This window comes from Hippocampus zosterae, chromosome 10 (genome assembly GCF_025434085.1).
Source record: "Hippocampus zosterae strain Florida chromosome 10, ASM2543408v3, whole genome shotgun sequence".
Classification (NCBI taxonomy): domain Eukaryota; kingdom Metazoa; phylum Chordata; class Actinopteri; order Syngnathiformes; family Syngnathidae; genus Hippocampus; species Hippocampus zosterae.
The window spans coordinates 17,040,994-17,064,626 of NC_067460.1; the positions used below are offsets into that span (position 1 = coordinate 17,040,994).

At 42.8% G+C, this 23,633-nt stretch overlaps 1 protein-coding gene across 3 annotated transcripts; it reads left to right on the plus strand.

The window, feature by feature from the left end:
* Positions 1 to 1,425: 1,425 nt before the first annotated feature.
* Positions 1,426 to 23,480, plus strand: sik3 (SIK family kinase 3). 3 transcript variants are annotated; one of them, XM_052078695.1, is made up of 26 exons: positions 1,426 to 1,949; positions 8,407 to 8,523; positions 8,620 to 8,683; positions 8,955 to 9,116; positions 9,275 to 9,399; positions 9,933 to 10,056; positions 10,789 to 10,907; positions 11,530 to 11,640; positions 11,788 to 11,922; positions 12,557 to 12,634; positions 12,918 to 13,027; positions 13,262 to 13,418; positions 13,556 to 13,705; positions 13,844 to 13,917; positions 14,591 to 14,725; positions 15,723 to 15,864; positions 16,324 to 16,443; positions 16,658 to 16,716; positions 16,860 to 16,969; positions 17,505 to 17,668; positions 18,382 to 18,509; positions 19,194 to 19,966; positions 20,044 to 20,198; positions 20,346 to 20,469; positions 20,557 to 20,683; positions 20,941 to 23,480. In XM_052078695.1, exons 1-25 carry the CDS (start codon positions 1,659 to 1,661, stop codon positions 20,676 to 20,678), a joined length of 3,849 nt encoding a protein of 1,282 aa, XP_051934655.1. In that variant the 5' UTR covers positions 1,426 to 1,658; the 3' UTR covers positions 20,679 to 20,683; positions 20,941 to 23,480. The 3 variants fall into 3 exon arrangements, with proteins under 3 accessions (XP_051934655.1, XP_051934654.1, XP_051934656.1); XM_052078694.1 differs by having other exon boundaries at positions 1,538 to 1,949; positions 20,340 to 20,469; XM_052078696.1 differs by lacking the exon at positions 14,591 to 14,725 and having other exon boundaries at positions 1,544 to 1,949; positions 20,340 to 20,469.
* Positions 23,481 to 23,633: the final 153 nt, after the last annotated feature.

Genomic DNA, 23,633 nt, shown 5'->3' on the forward strand with positions numbered 1-23,633 from the left:
GCACACAAATCAGTGTCATTTTCACTAAAAAAATATTTAAAAAATAAAATAAAGCAGGTAAATCTTAAATTTGTGTGTGTGCGTGCGCGCGCCGGTAAGGGTAGATCCCGTGAGGTTAGTTGATCAAAAAGTAGATCTTCGATCCAAAAAGTTTGGGCACCCCTGATTTACAGGATCATCTCACGATATTTGAAAATTGTGGACAGGGTTTGGAGCGAGATTTTTTTCAGTGGGGTGGTCAGGGTGACACAACATTTCACTGAGGGGTGGCCATAAACGCACGTCCATGTACATTCTAAGTGTACATTTGTACATCAGACTCTCCCAGAAATGTGACTGTTACAGTTACAGGAAAAATACGTAATCAGATTACAGGTACACGTTACAAATAGGGATTATTTTGCAGGATTACAATTTACAAGCAGGTAGAGATTTTTTTTCGAGAAAGCACTCACCACCATATTTGGTTGAGAACTGTAGCGTTGTTTATTTCAGGAAAAAAAGATAAAATACACATAGTTACTGTAAATTACTAGTGATGTGATAAAGTGAGGATAAACTGCTTGGAGAACGAATGAATGAATGGATGGATGGGTCAGGCTACAGTGTACTATGCAACCGTAAGCATGAGCCTACGTTCCTCAAATACAAATACAGTACACAAAACAGTAGTAGTAGTAGTAGTAATTTTAATATATTTTTTAGCTATACAAATATAGTGGGTTCCACTTGTGATGTTTCGTTAGTGCAAGTTAACTTCAAATCAGTGTTACCCAACTTCTATTGGGACAAGGCACATACACATCCCATGGCTAATGTCAGCTGCTTTGTCATTCACGACTCGATGTACTTCATTATTTTGCTCTTGACAAAGGCTGAAACGCAAATACATTCAATTGGAATATGAAACACCCTGCCCTAAAATGCTATTGACGCGGCCCGGGCATGTTACGCGAGTGCCTTGGGTCTTGCTTGACAAGCTGTCGTCACTTATTTTACCACGGGGTGATGCTGTCTAAGGCTTGCCGTCAAGCGCAAGAGTAGAATACACAATTGTCAAGTTCACACCATGTCTTTCATTGTTGTACCCTTTGAATCTATAAATATTTTTAATAGGTTATGGACTTTTTTCGTTGACAGCGAATCTGTGAAGAAAGTGATGAGAATAAAATAGGTGACGATATTTAATGTCACATTTTATATAATCGAATCATAACTCAACCGAAATCAGCAGGACGACGACTTAGATATGTTTTGTGTATGCATTTTTTTATTTACATAACACACATCCTTCGGCTTCGAACATAACATTATTAACACATACTGTATCTCAATTACAGTAAATGTCACTCTAATTGATTGGGAGGTGTTGCTCCTAACTTAAAGGCAATAATATATTCCATTTGCAGAACACGTCTACTCGCGGCGCTGTGCAATGGATGACTGAATCATTGGAGCCGGAGCGATAATGCGCAGTTCTTTGTTGCCCTGGCGACCACCATACGTTTTTGTGGATGAGGTCATGTGTTACGCTGATGGTTTCCATAGTAACAGCTAGAGAGGGCGCTGCGAAGGAGAGCTCCACGTAAAATGACGCAGGGCGGGGGCGTGCGCGCGCTGCGCAAGGCTGCTTGTTGTTCCCGCAGAGAGGCGAGAAGATGGCGGCCGTGTCAAGCGGAGGTGCCGCTGGGACTCCCGCGGCCGGTATAGCGCACTCTGCCCGACCGAACCACACAGCCATGGGGCCTCAGAACCGAGTCCAGCCATCCTGCGGGATTAGCCACCAGGGTCGTCCCGGCGCGACCACCGGGTGCATTTCCAATCCTGCCCAGACCTCGACCGTCAGGCCCCCCCCTGCCCGAGTGGGCCATTACGAGATCGAGCGGACCATCGGCAAGGGAAATTTCGCCGTCGTTAAACTGGCCACCCACATCATTACAAAAGCAAAGGTAAGGCGATGAGTAGGTCCCTGTTTGAGGTGACCAATGGCAAGTTGTCATCGCGAATTTACCAGGCTTTTTAGCGGAACACTGAAGACGAAGCTAGGGCCTTCAAGCTCCCCAGACACAACGGCAAGCTCGCTTTTTAGTGACACCGCTGCTTGTCGTCAGGTCATTCAATGCAGGACATCCTTGAAAATGTTCGACAGTAAGCGCATTGAGGAGAGACAAACCAGCGTCGGGACCACATAATTTCCAAGCAACATTGCCCGGTGTTAATGTGTTGCAAAGCGCAGAGGACGGAGAGAAGGGTATTGGCGAAGATTTAAGAAAAGGCGCAGAATGTTCCCTCTGTAGCTGTTAGCTTAGCCGCGAATTAGCTGTTTGTTAGGGTGAAGCTATTTTAAAGAAATGCCAGTCTGATGCCAGCAATCCAACACTAGCCTGTGTGTGTCTTCAAATGTACAGCGAGGTTTTCACATTATTTACTTAAGCGTCCTGGTTACTGGGAGCTCTAAGGAGATAAACGTTCCGTTAGTTCAAGTAACCCGTCGCCCATGAAAATGTCTGAGCAAATTTGACAAGCACGCAGCCTTTCTCCATTTTTACAATCTCAAATGTTGATACACAGCTTAGTCGTGCCAAGTACACACTGTCAAACTCGAAATTACAGCAAACAAATTTGTAACTTCGGGGGGTCCTTTTTTGATAACTAATTTAATGAAAATGAATCGTTGAGAAAAGTAGCGATAGTAAAGCCCAGGAGTAGTAATACTGGCATATCGTACTGATTTTGTGTCAGCTTTACATCTGCAGTGAGTTTGGCATTGAAACCAAGTGTCAATTTAATGGAAAATGAATGGAAAAAAGAGTGCTAATGAGCAACAGGTGCACAAGCTAAATAACAGAGTCATTACCCAACACATCGACAAAGTAGGAGTTCGACGACTGGGGATTTTTTAAGTTGATGCTTATGTGATACAGGTTGAAATCAGTCCTCTGCCGAGGTAACGTTTGGAAAACTTCGCCAGGCAGGGAAACCTTTCCTTATACTGTATGCGGCAAATCACAGCTGCATGTTCTGCATGGTGGGAATTTCCAGTGTTTGTGAAAAAATCCTGGACCTCTTTTTCTTTGATTAAATAATTCCCCCTTCTTCTACTTTGTTACTTAATGCCACACACGCTGTGTGTTATATTGTGTTCTTAGGGTTCAAACAGACGACAAGGCACATTTCGTAACGTGTTTTTTCTACATCTTCAGGCAACAAAGAGTGGAGTATAGTACAGTCGAATATCTTATTTTGTTCTACGCTATTTCATTCAACAGCTGTAACCATTACACTCTTGTTGTCAATGGTACATTTTTGTGTGTTAAACACACGGGCCGTACGAGGAAGTACTAGTGTGCTTTAAGCCATGTTTTTATTTTTCATTCATCCTCTTGATCACAATTGTCACAAAGCCTGTCAAGACAAAAGACAACGTAATTACTTCGGTTAGCATATTTGACAACATTGTTGGATTTCATGATGCAAGCACAACAAAACGTAATAATTACAAATTGTGATTCACGTGAGATGCTTTTTGTGCTCAAATCTTGGAAGCCTACAGTGGAAACCGCTCTCGTGTAATTATTCAGCCTACCGTGTGGCTCTCAGCTTGTATGTGTACACTTGTGTGCTGCGCCATGTTTACCATCATGCTTCTGTTTATATGCATACCGACGAGCAGACATGCGTCAATCTGTTTTCCATCTGCAGCTTGCGAGGAAAAGGCAAGCTTCCGTAGCGCCGTTTCATGTAGGAGTGGTGGTATTAATCTGGTATGAGGGTCGAGCACATAATTTCTGCTATCTATCCATCTATTTATCTATCTCTCTCTCTCTCTATCTATGCATTCATTGCTTTGAGGCATATCTGGGTTTCCGTTGTACTGACATTTATCCAGACATCAATGGGCCACATGAGTCCATTGCGCATTCAATCATGACCTTTGTCACAGTATATTTGCATCCTTTTTTGGGTGGAAAGTTGACACTGCAGTCAGTGGGTTATTTTACAAGAGCATATCTAGCTGTTTTGACCCAGAATGCCCTCCCTGATGCATCCGACTCATTTTAACACTGGCAGTGGTTTGGAATTAGGGTCTAATACACGTTCTATGACACAGGTGTCAAAGTCAAGGCCTGGGGGCCCGATCTGGCCCGCCACATCATTTTATGTAGCCCGCAAAAACAAATAAAGCACATCAAATTCGACGCTCAAGTTGTGCGCTGTGTATGCAACATGTGGAGGTAATTAAAGATTTATATGGTTTCCCAAAATTCATAACGGCCCTCCAAGGGAAACCGGAACTACAATGTGGCCTGCGACAAAAATCAGCTTGATACTCCTGCTCTGAGATGCAAGTGTTGTGACTGGGATTGGAACCGTAGTGCTCTGTGTCAAAGACAGCAATTCACCGCATTGCTCAGATGCAGGGTAACTTTTTTTTTTCTTTCTGCCATCGCTAGTTGCAATGTACTTACCCTAGCATCCCTAGTTGGATAGTACTGCATGTTTTTTGTAGACTAGATATCATGTTAAGATGTGTAACAGTTGGAATAGACAAGTCATTTGTGTTGAACTGCACGAATTGTGGCAATTTCAAAACTCAATACTCAGTTGTTGAAAATGGTGCAAGTAAACAAATAAAATTGCCGATATTCTAAATATATATAAGCTCCTCTTCATGGTTGACGTCAGCTGTAATCGATTAATTCCTGGTTTTGTTCTATTTAGCTGTTTTCATATTTTATCTCGACGCTTATTAATTGTGATGTAAATTTTCGCACTGTACACCTAAGCACATGTTGTAGTCTTTCGATGATATTGCCATTACAAAAAAAAAAAGAAGTAACATTTAAAAAACTCTTTAAAAAGTATTTAGTTTTTCCTGATAGACCCGTTTATTTTAATGTACATTATCCAGAAGAAGTTAAGCTAACCCAAGCATTTTGACATTTTCATCACGGGCTTCCTTATGTCTTTGCCAGCGCGGTGGTTCGAATTGAAAAGGCTAACCAGAGGAGATCAACGCCGCTGACGGCTCGCTGCAACTGATGAAAACGACAGTGCGCAACCAAGTTACGTCACTACCCAGAATGCGTTGCGATATAAACACCACTGTCGATGTAGATGCAAATAAAGTTTCTACAAAATGTATTAAATTCGAAAAGTTGAAATATCATAGTTATCTTACTAAAAAACACATAAATTATATAGAAAAAAAACATGTCATGACACTCGGGGTTCTCATAAAGGGCGCTTTAAAGAACGCCATTTTGATTATCATTATTGTGGATAGTGTTTAGTTGTGTCGGCAAACAAGCACAACTCATAGCTTGTGTACTTACTGTAAATGTGCCTCGGTGTGTTGCAAGTTCGCTTCGTGTGGCGCATCCCCCTAGTTGACGAGCAGCAGCTCAGAGCTGATTGGTTTGCATCACCCGTCATGAGTGGCATGCCACATCTGATTAGTGAGCTTGGCGGGAAAGGAGGAATATGGGGTTTATGTGTGAAGCAATTGTCACACCCGATTCTGGGTCAGTCAGGAGCACCGCAAAAAAGTGACGTTTTGGCGGTTGCATATTCACCTGGAATAATGAATTCAATCCAATCATGGAAAATGTGTGCAGTTCATGATGTTTCGTCACCAAATATACAGTAGCTTTGTTTTGGTTAATAAATGTGAGTTCACTCACTCATCCCTCTGTAATCCGTAGTAGATGCTACAATACATTAGCGCAACCAAACTTGACAATGTGATACAACAAGAGGGGTCAAAATTATTTCATTAATCATCAACTAATCGGTTATGAAATGAATCGTCAACTTTTTAAATGATAATAATCGTTTGGAGTGATTGTTGAACGTAAAATGTCCAAATTATTCTCTGATTTCTGTCATCGTACATGAAAGCTCATTTTGTTATTTGTAAGCGAACAAGAGAAATTCACGTCATTGTGCACAAAACTCAAATTTTGCGGAATGAATGTTTTAAAAATTGTCATTGTTTTAAGTTGCTTTGTACTTTCTCAGGAGTCTCACCCCCCCCAACCCCACCCCGCTCACTCTCTTACTTCCCCTTTCTGTCTGGAACAGGAAGTCTGTCTTGTCAGGCTGCCGCTGCCCCTCGGTTATCAGGAAACGGGAGGTTGGGATGGAACACAACTGGCAGGCTTTTGTGGTGTGTTTGTTCCCGTATGACATGTTTGGAATTTTGTCACACACACTTCAACAGACAATTATTTATTTTTAGTAGAGGGTAACATTTTTAAACAGTCCCCTCAGATCTACTTGATCAAATCATGAAAGGAATTCTGCCATTCCTAATTGTCAGGGAAGCGCTTTGTCACATGCCCATCATCTTACACACTGTTGGTCCCATTGCTGCGGACTGGGTAGCGATGCAATGACCTTACTGACTTTCAAAGTTCATGTTTGGGGTCTATGGGAGCATAGCATTGTTCCCGTTCAGGGTAAGTTTGACCGTAATGCGCCTTGTCGCTCATTTGCCGAAAGGCACAAGGATTGCAAAATGAGCGGATCAGATTTTGGCATGGTTGTGATGTAGATTGCTACTCATTCGTCAAGTGCCTTCCCCGCTTTGCCGTTACAAAACAGCCACTCCTCTCAGGAAAAAAAAAAAAAACGGCTGAATGGCTGTGCAGCTGCTAAAACTTTCAGCTTGGGATGAACATTTACGGTACTTGCATTTACAATATAATTGCGATTTGACAAAGTTGATGTGCTAATCCCAAAGGCTCTGATTTGACTGGTTATTGAGAGCAGACAGAGATGGCCCCGCTGTAATTACAGTCTGCCAAGTTGGAGCGCTTCATTTTCATTGAGTTTTCTGTCTCGCGGGACCTTGAGACGAGTATCTTTATGGTTGATCTTGTTCACCACGCAAGGTTTCAAAACAACAACAAAAAAATCACAGTGTGTGTTATATTTGTTGCTGCTGTCGCGTGGCAGTGTGTGGGTGATAAACCAATAGGAAGTGTCAAATGATTTAGTGCTAAATTATTTCATGCACACACTATTTAGTGTATAGTAGGACTTAATGATTTTTGAAAATAATCAACTAAAATGTTTCCCCCTAAAAATTGCATCTATCTATCTATCTATCTATCTATCTATCTATCTATCTATCTATCTATCTATCTATCTATCTATCTATCTATCTATCTATCTATCTATCTATCTATCTATCTATCTATCTATCTATATCTATCTATATCTATCTATCTATCTATCTATCTATCTATCTATCTATCTATCTATCTATCTATCTATCTATCTATCTATCTATCTATCTATCTATCTATCTATCTATCTATCTATCTATCTATCTATCTATCTATCTATCTATCTATCTATCTATCTATCTATCTATCTATCTATCTATCTATCTATCTATCTATCTATCTATCTATCTATCTATCTATCTATCTATCTATCTATCTATCTATCTATCTATCTATCTATCTATCTATCTATCTATCTATCTATCTATCTATCTATCTATCTATCTATCTATCTATCTATCTATCTATCTATCTATCTATCTATCTATCTATCTATCTATCTATCTATCTATCTATCTATCTATCTATCTATCTATCTATCTATCTATCTATCTATCTATCTATCTATCTATCTATCTATCTATCTATCTATCTATCTATCTATCTATCTATCTATCTATCTATCTATCTCTCTATCTATCTCTCTATCTATCTCTCTATCTCTCTATCTCTCTATCTCTCTATCTCTCTATCTATCTCTCTATCTCTCTATCTCTCTCTCTATCTCTCTATCTCTCTATCTCTCTATCTCTCTATCTAATATACGATATCTACACACATCAGCAAATTATGACATTACAATGAACCACTGATTTTTCATCCATCGACCTATCCATTTTCTGATCGTCTGATCGGGTCGCTGGGCATGCTGGATCGCAGCCCAGCTGTCTTCGGGTAGTCGGTGGTGGACACCCTGAACCTGTTGCCTGCCAATCAGCGGGCACACAGAGATGAACAACCATCCGCACACACACTCACACCTCGGGACTATTTGGAGTGTTCAAACAGCCTGCCATGCATGTTTTTGGAATGTAGGAGGAAACCGGATTACCCGGAGAGAAACCCACGCAGACACGGCGAGAACTTGCAAACTCCATACAGGAAGGCAACCGGAATCGAACCCACAACCTCTGCCCTGAGAGGTCGACGCGCTAACCCCTTGACCCTACAGATTCGTCATAAAATGCAAAATATCGCCCGAGCCGATCCAGCGTGTGAGATCTTTGTAAAGTGTAGTGACTTTGTGTCCCATTCCTCCTTCCTTTCTTTCCATTAACCGTCACTCACGTTCCCTGATTTCTCATGTATCCCAATCTTGTTTCTTTGTTACCAGGTGGCTATAAAAATAGTGGACAAGACCCAGCTGGATGATGAAAACTTGAAAAAGATATTTAGGGAAGTTCAAATCATGAAGTTGCTAAAACACCCGCACATCATCCGTCTGTACCAGGTGAGAAGGCAGATTCTGCTTACCGTTTCTGTTAAGTTGGCCATTACTCTGTGATGGTCTTTCTGGTTTGGTTGTAATACACGTTCTTGTCCTCAGGTGATGGAGACAGAGAGAATGATTTATTTGGTAACCGAATATGCTAGCGGCGGCGAAATTTTTGGTAAGGCTGTCACCCCCACTCAACATGTTTTAGAAGACATTTGTGCTTACTTTTTGTGTACTGTTGAACAGGTTCTTATTTATTCATTCATTTTGGAAATTCAAAAAGAAATGTCACATTTCTTAACATTTGTAAACATGGTCAAATTGAAAACAAAGCAATATTTGTGCTTCTCAATAATTATCGGGGATAGTTGTCAGATGTTTTTTTCTTTGTAGAGGAATCCCTACAGAAACCTTTCAACCAACTCAATTGTGCTTTTCATGTCCAGACCACCTGGTGGCCCATGGACGTATGGCAGAAAAGGATGCCAGGAAGAAGTTCAAACAGATTGTTGCAGCAGTTCATTTCTGTCACTGCCGTAACATCGTTCACAGAGACCTGAAGGCAGAGAACCTGCTTTTGGACCACAATCTCAACATCAAAATAGCAGGTGTGTGAGCTGGCACTCCACAGAGTCTGACTGGCTTTATTGCTTTCAGGCAACATGAGTTACGTGTAGGCAACTGCCAACATGTGATGGAAGCATATTCCATTTGCTCAGAGATGCATCCAGGGAATTAATGTGATCACCGCTCTATTTCCTTTCAGATTTTGGTTTCAGTAACCTGTTTTCCCGAGGACAACTGTTGAAGACCTGGTGTGGCAGCCCACCCTATGCTGCACCAGAACTATTTGAAGGCAAAGAATATGATGGGCCGAAAGTAGATATATGGGTGAGTTGACAATAACATTTTCACTCCTCCAACATCTGTCAAGAGAATTTTTGTCATGTCAGATCTTGAAATCTCACATTGGCAATAGATTTGAAACTATCTTGTTGGTACAGTATTCATTCAGATGTATAGTATGTTAGGACAGTGGCCAGATGGCCGCACAATAAAGAGGACAGAAGTTGCCATGTGACGTGAGTGACGTTGACAATGAAAGAGAGACGGAGAACGTGTGTACTACCGAGTTTTGGGGCTTTTCTTGAGCGCTTTGGTGGGTTAAGTGCGCAGGAGGGGCAAGATGAAGATAGCGATTCATTTTCTCGGAGGCTACCGAGTAACTAGCCGTGTTTGGGGAAAAAAGTGTTTAGCAGTGTTTAAAGTAATCAAGACTTATTTACTTCTTTTTTTCCCCAACTGTGGAACCTTTTTCTTTACAAATGTCCTATCCTGTAGTATAGAGGCACTCGGCTAATTATAGTGAAGCAGCAATTGTAGTTTGGAAATTGCGATAACTCTTTTCTCTTTTGTTTGTTTAGAGCTTAGGTGTGGTCTTATATGTCTTGGTGTGTGGTGCCCTACCCTTTGATGGCAGTACTCTACAGAATTTGAGAGCACGTGTCCTAAGTGGCAAGTTCCGTATCCCCTTCTTCATGTCTACAGGTAGGTCTTATTTCTTCCCTAATTAGTTGCACTATAATATTACTCAGTGCTTTAAGTGGAAAAAAAATATGTGCCCCTTATTTGACTGTTGCCAGGTAAATTAGGCGGTGGGTAACAGCAGATCATTAAGATAATTAATACATACAGTACATAAATAGACATCTGGCCATTCTTGGGTCATTCCAATTCTTGTTGACACCGCTAGCAGCAAGTGAATCAGAAGCGCTACCTTTACTGTTGCAACATTAACAAGTGTGGTTATCATCACCCACTTCATCACCTGTCCAGGTTTTCTTTGGGTCGTTTGGCGCCATGCCAACATTAATGGGTTCAAATGTTTTCAACCTTTTTCTTCCACATACTCGACTCGTGAGACCACCTGGCGAGTGACGGGCTTGTGGATCGTACCAGTTAGTCGGGGAAATGGATCAAAATCTTATGGTTCGGATTGCATCACGTTGCTAAGTCTGAGGGTTAACCGCTCAGAAAGACAGAGACCTTGTCGACTTCAAATACAACTCCTCCCGTCGGCTGAATTTCCCCATGTGTAAAATGGCTTGCTGTAAAATTACATGTAAAAGTACACATTGAGCCAACAGGTGCTCTGCATAGTCTTGCAGCTCTCTGAACAAATATTTATTTAGTTATTTATTTTAACATAAACATGTATGTTGCAAGCAGCATTCCTATCGCTCTTACGGTAATCAACTGTGTGGGTGTGTGTTTTAACAGACTGCGAGTATTTGATCAGACATATGTTGGTTCTGGAGCCCAGCAGACGGCTAACAATGGAACAAATCTGTAAGAACAAGTGGATGAGACAAGGGGACCCGGACCCTGACTTTGACAGGGTGAGAGCTATCTGACAACGACTGTGCACCTCTGGATTCTAGGAAGAATGATGTTATGAGCATTATTCTTGAATTGGTATTAGGATTGCACAGTATAACAATATAAGAAAGGTATACCTTGCAGCCAAAAACAAAAAACAAAGGAGATGCTCTTTTAGTTTTTGGTACTTTACTATGATATTTTTTGGATATACAGTATTGTGCAGCCCTAATCTCCAACCTACTTCACATCCACAAATAAAATGTAATCTCTTCATTTTATCTGGTTTACGTAATGCAAATCGCGCAGCGGGTCGCTGTATGCCAATGCCTGGGAGCCGATAGGGAGCAAGAAGACTTATTACCAAATAATTCACAGATTTGTTATCAATGGAAGTCAGTCCCAGTTCAGCCATCAGTGAGCTCTATAGTTAGCGCTGCAGCGGTTTTTACCCAGAGTTGAGCCGCTTCGCTGCATTTTTCTTCCTCTTCAAACACCGGCACTTAAAAATGATGGTATTGAGTCATTTTTGCCAGAAACGTTTGGTTTGGTATTGTCCTGGTACTTGATGCACCACAAAAATGTTTCTCTGTTGGATGTTATCTTTCTAATCCCGTTTCATTCCTTCCATCTCCCATTCAGTTGATCGCAGAGTGTGAGCTGGTTAAGACTGAAAGAGAAACGGAGCTTATCAACGAGCAAGTGCTCATAGCGATGTCTGAGATGGGCCTGGACCGAGAACGTGCAATTCAGGTCAGACAAAATCGTAACTAAGCATTATTAGGTCTGTAAAGGCCCGATTTTGTATGCAGATTTTGTATTGGATTAAATTGCACAAGTGGTCTTAATGTTGTGGCGAGATGTGATTAAAAAGCTTTTTGTGTGGTTTTCCTTCTTCAGTCCCTGCACACAGATGCATATGATCACTACAGTGCCATCTACAGTTTGCTATCCGATCGTCTCAAGAAACACAAGACGTTGCGTGTTGCTCCACCCACACCACGCCCCATTAGCTATCCCCTTAACGCTGTACAGGTAAGTGCTTTTGATTTAATTTCGTAGCGGAACCTCCAAATTTGACCACATTCTCTTCTGTGCGGCAGTCTGATTTCCAATTGGTCTAATTTCAAAATACTGTTTCCACAATAAACAATGGAAATGAAAATAAAATGTCATACCATTAGAGTGTCGCCATTATATAAACCTTACTGCCCTACTTGAATTGTAAGGTTTGTGAATGATTATGAAATTAACCAAATCGTGTCATAGAAGTCTTTGGCCCAACACTCGTAGTCTGTTTTTATGACATTGATGGCGTTCTTGCAATATCTGCATAGTGACGTTTCAACCTAAACCAAGTTTTTGTGGGACTTTAGAGGTATATTTTTGGAGTAAATCTTGATTCAAAGTGTGATTTTTGAGCTAATAAAAAGACAACTTTTCAAATTAGTAATAAGTGTCAATGAAATTAAGATTTTGCATCACTTAATCGTTTAATCAATGCATCCTATTATACCTACGTATCAAATGGCAAGTTTTAAAGCCCTTATGCTGAATGGAGGTAACTGACCTTAGCCAAGGTGCCAATCCCACTTCCCCTAAGAGGATTGTTTCACAAATGAGTGCAATCCTCCCCTGACCTTTTTGTCTCCCATGTTTGCTTGCCTAGATGGATGCACAGGGTAATCCAATCAACATAACGGTTCCTCATGTCCAGCTTATCAACCCAGAGAACCAGATTGTTGAAGTGAGTTGAGGATGTTCTGTATTCACAGAATTCAACATTTCATGAACATTTTGTCCATCTAAATTTGTAATTGTATGTCATGCCTATTTCCGAATGTGTCTGTGAATTAGAATGTGAAGAAAAATCATGATATAAAGCAGAAATTTAACATTTACGTCCATTGTAAACTGATTGTAAATGCCTGCCATTATCAATATCCAAGTAGATTCACAACTGCAGTAAAATATACTCGTATGTTAGAACACTGGATAGTGCTCAAAGTATGTGTTTGGTTTTTGTTTAGCCGGATGGCAATATGGCACTCGACAGTGATGAAGGTGAAGAGCCATCTCCTGAAGCCATGGCTAGGTACCTCTCAATGAGGCGGCACACTGTGGGTGTACCAGACCAAAGGTAATGCAGTCATATCCTTTTAGTCTGCAGTTTGTTATTGCCACAAACATCACCAACAGGGTATTGTTGGGGTTCATAACTTGCCATGGATCACTCTGCCTCTCTAATTTCTTCCCATGTATTGGCTTCTTAAAAAAACAAAAACAAAAAAAAAACAGATCTTGTTCTGCCATGATGAAATTGATTTAAAATGCTGTCGTCTCTTTTTCTCTTTTTTTCCTCCTCGGATCAAAGGACTGAGATGCAAGAGGCCCTCCAGAAACTGCCACCAGGTTTCCCGCGGGGAGCAATGCCCCAACCCCCGTTTCCTCCACTCACGCCGACATTGGGGCAAATGCACACTCTCATGCCAACGCAGAGCCTACAGCCAACGCAGCACCTGGAGTACAAGGTTTCGTAATTTCAATGTGGCATCGATGTCCCCTTAAATCATCAGATAACCTGCCGGGACTATAGCAATGCCACGTAGTATGAGGGCCAAGATGAACTCCTGGCTTTATTGATTTTCTCTGCATGTTTGTACTTCAGGAGCAGTCGCTGCTGCAACCACCCACTCTGCAGTTACTCAATGGCATGGGGCCCCTGGGTCGAAGAGCTTCCGATGGTGGTGCCAATATCCAACTACATGCTCAGCTCCTGAAAAGGCCCCGGGGTCCATCACCTCTTGTTACCAGTCCAGTGAGTAGCCAGACCATTGATTATTATTATTATTGCCATTATCATAATTATATTTATATAATTACATAATAATTAGTTGACATGTAAAATGAATGGACATTATTGTTGACCAGGAAACTCTCTGCCTTATTCTCTCAGCACCCTATTCCTGCTGTTGCTCCGGTGGATGAAGAGGGATCAGATGGAGAGCCAGATCAAGAAGCCGTACAAAGGTAACTTACCATAACTGCTTTTGGTTGTGAGGTATGTTGTACAGAGCGGTGCTGTCAAAACTGGATAGTGTGAGTGGCACGTTACCTTAACAGTCGCTGACTGTTACAGGGATTGTTAGTGTCGTAAACGTGGCGTCTTAACTAGTCCTCTTTGTACAGCAGCGATTGTATCTTATGCTGGTGGTCTTGGTTGCTGGGAATGTGTGCCTCTAGGTTGCCTTGCTTTTTCCCCACGGGTGCTGGCCACTCTGCTTGTGGTGCTCCCCTTACCTCTGCTACTTTTATCGTCGTGCTAGTGCCTTCCTCTCTGGCTCTCAACTCAATCAGCCTACAATTCCAGGCAAACTCTGAATCTGCCACTTTCTGATTCTCATGTCCGTAAAGGCAAATTTACACTTGTTTCCACCCTTTCTTTTCCAGCTTTGCTAACTCTCAGCTTGCAAAGCTTGTAAAGTGTAAACCATTTATATCTCTGGTCCAGTATTCATAAGATCTAAAATTATTTTGTGGATTCATATTTTACTTTTAGGCAAGACTTTTTTCCTCCTTTTGGCAGTGGTGGGAATGGGTTGGCCTTCCCCTCTGTCTGCAGTAGTTAAGAAGGGCAGTGAGCTGACCAGCACTGCTTCATGTCTCCCACCCTCACCCCATCCTCCCCCTCCTTGCGGCCCAGGTACCTGGCGAACCGCTGCAAGCGGCACACGACGCACGCGCTCATGAGCACATCGCATGGCGATCCCTCGGCAGAGCCCCAACGGTCACAGGGCCCCCGCCAGAGGGTGGGCTGGGCCCCTGACACACACACCCGGTGAGGGGATGAGCCGACTCTGTGCTGTATTACGCACAAACTGAACCGATTCAAACTTGCAGACTCTGTCTTCTCGTAGTGGAGAACAGCATATTCATCACTGATCATGCAGAATTGCCGAAGCTGACCGCAGTTTAATGTCAAAGGGAAAAAATGTTTTTTTTTTTTTTTTTTTAAGTAGTGGTGTTTGATGCGAAGTGAACGATTGCCACAGCGACAGTGCAGTTCGATACAACAGAAACCTTTGTTTTAGATGTAGATACTTTTTTGTCTTCAGTTCATGACGTTGTTTGCGGTGTTTTGGTCTGGTTGATTTACAACGGACACATTCCACTGTCTTCTTGATCTTGTTTGTCAAAGGTTGATGCTTTGACCGATTGAGGTGGCTCTTTGTGGGCATCAGCAATCTGATGTAAATGTTGTCAACCCAGCAATGATATCCCTGCTTTATGACACCACAACAGTTTCCTTTCAGCAGAAGCAATAGTAACATGACAGAGTACAAAATACTCCCACAAATACAGTATTAGCCCTTGAGTGCCAGTCAGATTGGCATTGCGAACACACACACACACACACACACACACACACACACACACACACACACACACGCACACACATCTACAGTCCACTCCAAAAGCACCGGAACGGTGAGGTAATGTTTTTGTGTGTGTATTTCATTGACCTGAAACTCAAATTTCTTCAGGATACAACAAAAAATAAAGGAATGATTGGCTTTTTTCAAAAACTTTGGAGGGCATTGAATTTCCTGAACTTTCAAAGTATGACTGTTCTACAAACCTGGCTCATAATGTTTTGTGAATGATAACTAATCATTTTTATTTATTTGTTTGTTTGTGTACCTTGTCCTTGTCTGTGACTGAAAATGTTTGCGTCTTTTATGTTATGTCATGTCATACCTGTGTGGCTGGTTTCTTCATGGGTGTGTGTGCGTGTGTGACCTTTGTGTGCTTGTACGATTTGTTTTGCTCCTCAGATCAAGCTATAAAGACTGTAACACACTTCATCTTCCTATGGAACGCTTCTCACCTGTCAGAAGGTTCTCTGACGGCGCCGCCACCATTCAAGCCTTCAAAACACATCTAGAGAACAGTAGCCTCATTAAGCAACTCAAGCAGGTACTTACTAGCTTTATTGTTGGGGGTGCGGGGGGGATTATTTGTCATTGACTCGTCATTGGCTGACCTGCCTGACAGAGGTTACGATTGGTCTTTTATTTTACAGCCCTACGTGTCCAGCATTTTCCCAATCTTTGGGTCAAAATGTGTACAAAGTACAGATACCTCATGCAATAGAATGCATCATTTTGGAAACGGAATCGTGGATTTAGACGTTATATGCATACTAATCATCCATCATAGTACAATTGCGTGCAGATTGTTTTCTTTTCAATGCATTTCGGTGTTGTCTTTGCTTGCGTGAAGCACATTGAGTTGCCTTGTGCATGAGATGTGCTATATACTGTATATAATAAAGCTGCTTTGCCTTGCCTTCTACATAAGTATTCCTCATTAAATTGAAAGAAAGTGCTTGAATTGTGTTCAGTCTCAATTCCTAATTGTCTGATCCTTTTACAGGAGTGCGAACAGCTCCAGAAAATGTACGCGGCCCAGCAGGATGAGCGATTCCTGGAACACACCCAACAACAGCATATCCTTTACCAGCAAGAGCAACAAATCCTCCACCAGCAAATCCAGGTATGCGCTACAGTCACGTCCTGATGCAGAGTCGTGTCTTTGGAGAGAAGAATGTCTGAATTCTATACCGCGAAGATACAAGTCTCTGCATTCCTTTGCAAACAAAAACATTAAAGAAAAAAAGTGCATGAAACTATTTTTTGCCCACTCATTAAGGGGCAACTTACTCTCTCTTCGATCATAAAATCAAATATTGCAAAATTATTCTCTACAGGGTCTTTCTTTAGGCCATGGAGAAAGTCATCCCAGTCACCTAACTCACCAGCTCCAGAGGTAAAGTATTTAGTGTATCGTAGCACTACTTTGCAAACAGCGAAGAATGAACTTGATACGATTGGTGCAGAGCTCTCGATAGAAGTGTTATACAGGTGTTGTAGCGATATTCTCTCCATAGTCCCTCTGTTGTCCTCCCTCAGGTTGCATATCCAGCCATCCAGTCCACCGCCAACACATCCGAGCAACCACCTCTTCAGACAGCCAAATCAGAGTTCTCCGCCCGGCTCCGCAGGCATGATGCAAGGGCACGGTTCGTACCGTAATTTCTCAAATATAACACGCACCTGAATATTGTTCTCCCCGTGCTTGCTTGTTTTTTCTCCGGTTTCCTCCCACATTCCAAAAAACATGCATGGCAGGTTAATTGGACACTTTAGATTGTCCCTAGGTGTGATTAGGAGTGTTAATGATTGTTCGTCTATGTGTGCCCAGCGATAGCTTGGCAACCAGTTCAGGGTGTACCCCACCCACTGCCCGAGTACAGCTGGCAAGGGCTCCAGCACGCCTCCAACCCTTGTGAGGGTAAGCGGATTAGAAAATGGATGGATGGATAAATCCCTCCTCAATGAACACCGCTATCTAAAAACTCTCAGCCACTAATGCTGCAAAGTCGATGATAGTGACCGACTTGAACTCTACAATTCTGGCCTTCACGACATACTTGAATGCCTCCTGAAGACCGAGAACATTGTCCTTCTGTAGAACTGCCCTGTGGTTCACTCAGAAGCTACAGTGTATGAAGAGAGCTGATCTTTATGATGTGATTTTGTCTTTGTCATCCCTAGGTCCATCCTCAGTACCGTATCAGCATGGTTCTCCTTCACTGTACCAGGGCCAGAGTGGTAGCCCACCTCCCACAGGCCTTCCAAGAGTTGCTATACCAGCCAGTCAGCAGTCATCTGTACACCCTTCTGTCCCATTGGCTCAGGGTGTGCCTCAACAGCAGCAAGTGAGGTTTTGTTTTTTGTAGTTTGACTTGGTTACATTACTGTCACATTTGGACTGTAACACACGCGAGCGCACACACATACACACGCACATGCATTTTACTCTTGCAGCAAACTGCACCTCATTCTGATTTATCCCGATCCCAAGAGATTCACGTTCATGTTTAACTGTTTTTTGGGTTGTTCGTTAACATTTTAAATTGTATCCATACATTGAAGCCTTCTTATTGGCATTCAAATCGGCTCTGCTTGAGTGTACTTTCTCGTCAAACAACTGGCACTTCAGCCTAAGCACAACAGTAACATAAAAATTTGTATTCGTGATGCTTTATGGAAACAACCAGGACTACACGATATGTGCATTATTTACAGCTTCAAATTTCATGGCTATGGCTTGCGTATCGTGTGCTCAGTTGACTACATTTCATCGTGCTTCTTTTTGCTTTTGTCAAGTCAAGTCAACAGTATTTATAGAGCACTTTCAAACAGCCATCGCTGCATACAAAGTGCTGTAGATGGAGCGATTTAACATACACAATGAACAGTAAGACGAATCCGTAACAAAGGCGGTACAAAGCACCAAGCAGTAAAACAAGAACAAATCTGTCATGCTGAGTCGAACGCCAAAGAATACAAGTGCCCCGTTTTTTGACTCAAATACTCTTTTGATCATGTGTTCCGATGTTGTAAAGTAACCAATGTCTGATTTATTCAGGTGACTATTCAGGTACAGGAAGTGGAATTGGGAGTTGGGCCACAGAGGCAGGGTAGCTTTTTGTCGACACCCTGTGGACACCGAGTTCTCGGGAAGCAGCTGAGTGCAGACAACGCAGAGTCGCACAGGTGACATCAATCTTCTTGTGCAGTGATTTGTCAATAGCCTCCAATGCCAACGGACCTTGGGTGTTGTAATTCGCAACATAACCTCAGGCCCCTGAATGGACTCCAGTCCATTTCATTTTGCAGGACCCTGGTTTTTTTTCTATGCTTGAACTGTTTCTTTTAATATAATCTGAATCACACCATAACAAATGTCACTTAGAGTAAACGTTTTACATTTAAGTACAGGTGTGAAGGACATTAGTTACCAACACTGACACAACAGTAAGTGGAAAACCCTCATTGACGTTGATCAGATGACAACAGCAGCTCTTGTGCCACCTCCGTTTACAGTATTTGGTGAGTGCATGTAGAGTATGTGCTGGGGCGGCACATTTAGAAGTGTCCATAGTTTCAAGTAGGAGATTTGTATCGTGTTTCAGCAATCACACCCCTGTTCTGCCTTCTCTGAGAGAATGTGTAATCACTCTTGCTCAAATGCTTACCCAGAAATCCGCCACAAAGACCCATTAATCTCTCAGCGAAGACTTTTGAGTGTGAGCAAGGACCTGACGTATTTGGAGACCTTTCCGTGTTGAGTGAACGTAGTGACCTTCTCCACCTTCTTCGACCAGTCAAATTTTAATGTCAAGAGGACTGATATCATGTCTTCTTGCTAAACATCCCATTTTCTTGTGTTCTTTCCAGTCGTAGCCTTGGCCGTTTCACATCAGCCTATGACCAGAGCCAGCTCGCTTCCCACCTTTTTTCTAATGAAGCGGCCACTCGGGGTGCCCCTGGAGTGTTGGGCTCCTATGGACCTTACCTGCAGGGGGCCTCTCTCAACGTACCCGGACTGGAGGGTTACCAGAGTGGCGCTTTGGGGACCGGGAGTTATGGCACCCCATCAGCACTACAGCAAGCGTTACTCTCTCCAACTCCAGTGGACTACCGCCCCCCACAACAGCACGTTACACCTACTCTGCAGGGTCTCCTGTCCCCCCGCCACTCTTTGACGGGACATGCCGATCCTCGGTTACCGCCACAGGACCTGGCAGCACTGCTGAAGAGGCAGAGCCCTCGCTCATGTCCTGCACCCCCAACACCGCCCAGTAGCACGACACCGGAATACGGCGAGATGCTACTTCTCTGCCAGCTGAGCCAGGGTGAGAGTTTGGAACCCCAACCGCCTCAAAGCTCCCCAGCAGGCAAGCACTACCACCACCTTCTCCAGATCCGACCACCGGATGTTCAGCCACAACAGCAGCCTGACCAAGCACCTTGTCCGAGCTTACCCCACTCGGAGAGCATGGAGGAAGATGAGGTACCATCTGGCTACCACCACACCCATGAGGGCCTGCTGGCCAAAGCAGGAGAAGGTCATGAGCTCCTCCTGCGTCCTCCCAGAGGGAGCACCCCTCCCTACAACTCCCCTACTCACAGACGTGGCTATATGAGTCTGAGTCCTCCAACAACTAGAGGTTGGTTTACCCAGCACTAACTGGATAGACATTGAAGTTTACCATAAGTTTACATATCTTTTTTTATTTTAAATCAGACTCTGAACATATAGAGTGCAGACAGACAGGGCAAGCTATGGAGGTGCCCGATCACAACGGCGTGGGTTATTCTCGAGGTCAGCAGGGAGAAGCTTACAGATCCAGAGGACAGCTTCAGCGTCACCACACCATCCAGACCTGCGATGATGCATATGTGAGTGACTATAACCTGCCATAACATATTGAATTGTCATCCTGCGGAAAAGCTTCCCATGACCTCCGAAAACTTCTCAGAATTCAAGTTCAATATCATTTCGTTTCAAAGACGGTTTTATGAATGTCAACTTCTGTCCAGGACCAGGCTGAGCCCATGTCTGGGATGAGCCTTTTGGCTGGGAAGGCGCTAAGTTCTGCTCGCATGTCAGACATTCTCAGCCAGACGTCACTCTCAGAAAGCCAGCAGCTGCACCAGCGGGAAGAGTCAGGTCAGCAGAAAAAAGATGCAAAGATATAAAACATGATTGACTTAAAAAAAAAGTCCATATCAGCAATAAAATGTTTATTTCAAGCAGTATGTGACGTTGAAGGGGAGCTCCACGCGGCGACCTGCTATCCCTCTTCCTGCACCACAGATATGCTTCTCAGCTATAAGCCCCCTGACCTGCAATACAGCATGGAGCAGGCTGGAGTTTAGCAGTGGTACGTACCGGTAATCCTCTCCTCAGGCTCGGTCCAATCCAGTGGCCGATGCAAAATGTTTCTGTACTGCGCCGGGACATCATTTTGGAAATGAAAGTCCATTGATCATTTCAAACGTATGGTTCATAAAAGATGCACAGTTAAACGTTAAGAAAAGAAATGAAATCTTCTGCGTGTAAAATCCCACCTCGCAAACTGCAATAATTTATGGCCGCAAATGAATTGTTCGCTTTTTTTTTCTGTTTTCTTCTCGACAGGTTGTGTTGTATCCCATGTACAGTGGTCTATGTCAAGCATCCTGACTTGTGTTAACTTGAGTTGAGCTGTATCATGCCAAACTGCCATCCTCCGTTTATCCATCCCTCACGTCTTGTCTGTGGGGGCGGGGTTGTTGACCTCACATGACAGTTGGAGCTATCGGCGTTCAAAAGGTCAAAGTGCCACCATCTCCTGCACAAAAATCACTTGTTACCAGTCGATTCTTCTTGACAACGACCAACTCCACGGCAACCTCCGAGCACCTTTCATGCACACAGCGTTTTGTGCCTCAGTGGCTGCCGTAGCCGGTTTGACTTCCCAACAACACAAAGAAATGACACACACTGCTGCAACAGATCCAAAGTATTTGCATTGCGTGCGCGCATGTGCGTGCGCGTGTCTGATTATTCGTGCGCACACTTGTTCAAGGAGAAGCGTGGAGAAGAAAGGACTCTTGAAGCTGCACACCGCTCCTCTCCCTGTACCCCTCGCGCTTGAAAACTGCAGAGCTTGTCAGACGGGACACGGATGGTGTTTGGAGTCCTCCAATGCTCCCCCCCAAAGACCGAGCTCAGTGTCATTTACACAGAGGACAGACCAGCACCTTTTTTTTTTAATGTTCCTCCCACTGGCAAATGTCTCTTCTATCTCCCCGCCCGCCCCCTATTTTTTTTCTTAAATATAGTTTACTGTCAAATGGTAATGTCCATGTTAGACATATTGGTCAATATAGTTCCTGTTGTTATCACAGTTTCCAGTATAATGTTTATTAAGATGACATTATTATAGAAAAATGGATTTTTGTGTCAAGGATGACAACAATTAAGAGAAAAAAATGAATTCTGCACTTTGAGGTCACACAATGTTTTCCTTCTTCCTCCCTTTCATGATCTCATGTTACTTTTTGGACTCCCCCATCTCCACCCACCCGTTGTTACCTTTCTCATGTCTGTGACAGTGTATTTGCATTGTGTGTAGTTTTACCAGATTTTTGCTCCTTTCCTTGTACAGCAATGCCATGTATAGAACACTTTTGCAATTTCTGCTATTTGTTTCTCTGTTTTTAGATGTTGGGGAGGCTTTTATTTAATTTTTTTTTAAATTTCATTTTTATTGTTCAATGTTTTCAAAATGTTTACGGTTTTGCTTTATAAATCTTGACATTTCCTGCCAAAAGCGGACAGAGAAGAGAGACAGGGCTCTTTCTATGTCTTAAAATGATTGTTCGTATTTGTGTTAATATATCAAGACACTTGAATAAGAGGAGATTAATAATTTTTGTTGCTTTTTAAATATTTCTTCTGTTGATGTCATTCTTAGTGCTGTTGCGTCGGTTTTTCTTTGAGAGAGATGTGGCAGGTCGCTAGCCAAACAGAAACCTAAAAGGGAGTAATTTGACATATTATTCAAAACCGAAGTATCAAAACTGACAACAACCCTGTTTTTTCTTCTCTTTCCACCCTGAATTGCTGTGGACCCCCAGTCGTCCCTTTATTCTGTTACACCTTCCGCTTGGACAGATGACACAGTTTGAATATGACTCTCCCTCTGGTTTGGAATTGTTGATACACGGGACTGGACGACGGACTCTTCTCCAAACGATCAAAAGGAAACATAGGAAGTTGTCTGTAAAAGCGAATTCTAAAACGGGCGTGTAACAGCACGATTTTAGGCATGGTGACATGAGCCCCCAGCAGTGCTGTTAACTGCTGGCAGGTTTAAAAACCGCCAGATGGAAATTAAATACCGGGGACTACAGCAGAACATTTTATTTTTTAAAAATCTTCTCAACTCACCTAAGTTCCTGTTTGAATGTCATATTTTCCCTTGTGAAATGCAAACTGAAAAGTGGTGCAGCGAAAAGACCTTCAGATCTACTTGTAAATGTTTGTACCGGCCCTGTTGCACTATACCAGACTGCACGGTTTTCTTTCAAAACCCAGCAGTCGTCGGTTGGTCAAGCTGCGCTCGTGCCATTTGCACTCTTGAAACTTCCCACAAAGATCCTTTATGAACATTTCCAAAAGTTTCACTTCCCCAACTCGCCTTGATTCCTCTGCGAGATCTGTGCTGCTGGCCTTTTGCACCACGCCAACACTTGACCCCATAGTAAGAGCGCTGAGGAGGTGACGAGTGGGATAAAAAGACGTGCAATTCACACGTGAAATTTGGGCTGGGGACCCACAGGAAGACTCAGTGTGACTGAATCGGAAGCACTACACATGACTCAGGCGGAATGGGGGGGGGGGGGGGGGCTGCTTCACAAATATGACTGACTCTCCTCATGTATTTGATTTTTGCCTCCTAGATGCCGCCCTCTAGTGTATGTGTACTCATCTCAGCCTTTTCCTTCTCTGCAAGTTGGCTCGGCTCTTGTTTTTTTTTTTCCTGCATTTTGTTTGCATTTTTGCCTTTGTTTATACAATTTCATTTATGTTGAGTACAAAAATACTAAAGTGCAACAATGTTTAAAAAGAGGATCAACCAAACTAAGATTTAAAAATATATATATAAATAAATACTTTAAAAAGGGCACGAATGTGTGCGTCTGTGCGGCCTTTTCTTCATCCTGTGCCATTAGTCTCGTGAATAAGCAGATAAGCAACGTAAAGCATTTTAACTGCAAATGTGCTACTTTCCCATTCACTTTCACCTCCCAGTTGAAGGCCCTTTTCAGCTAGATTATTTAGAT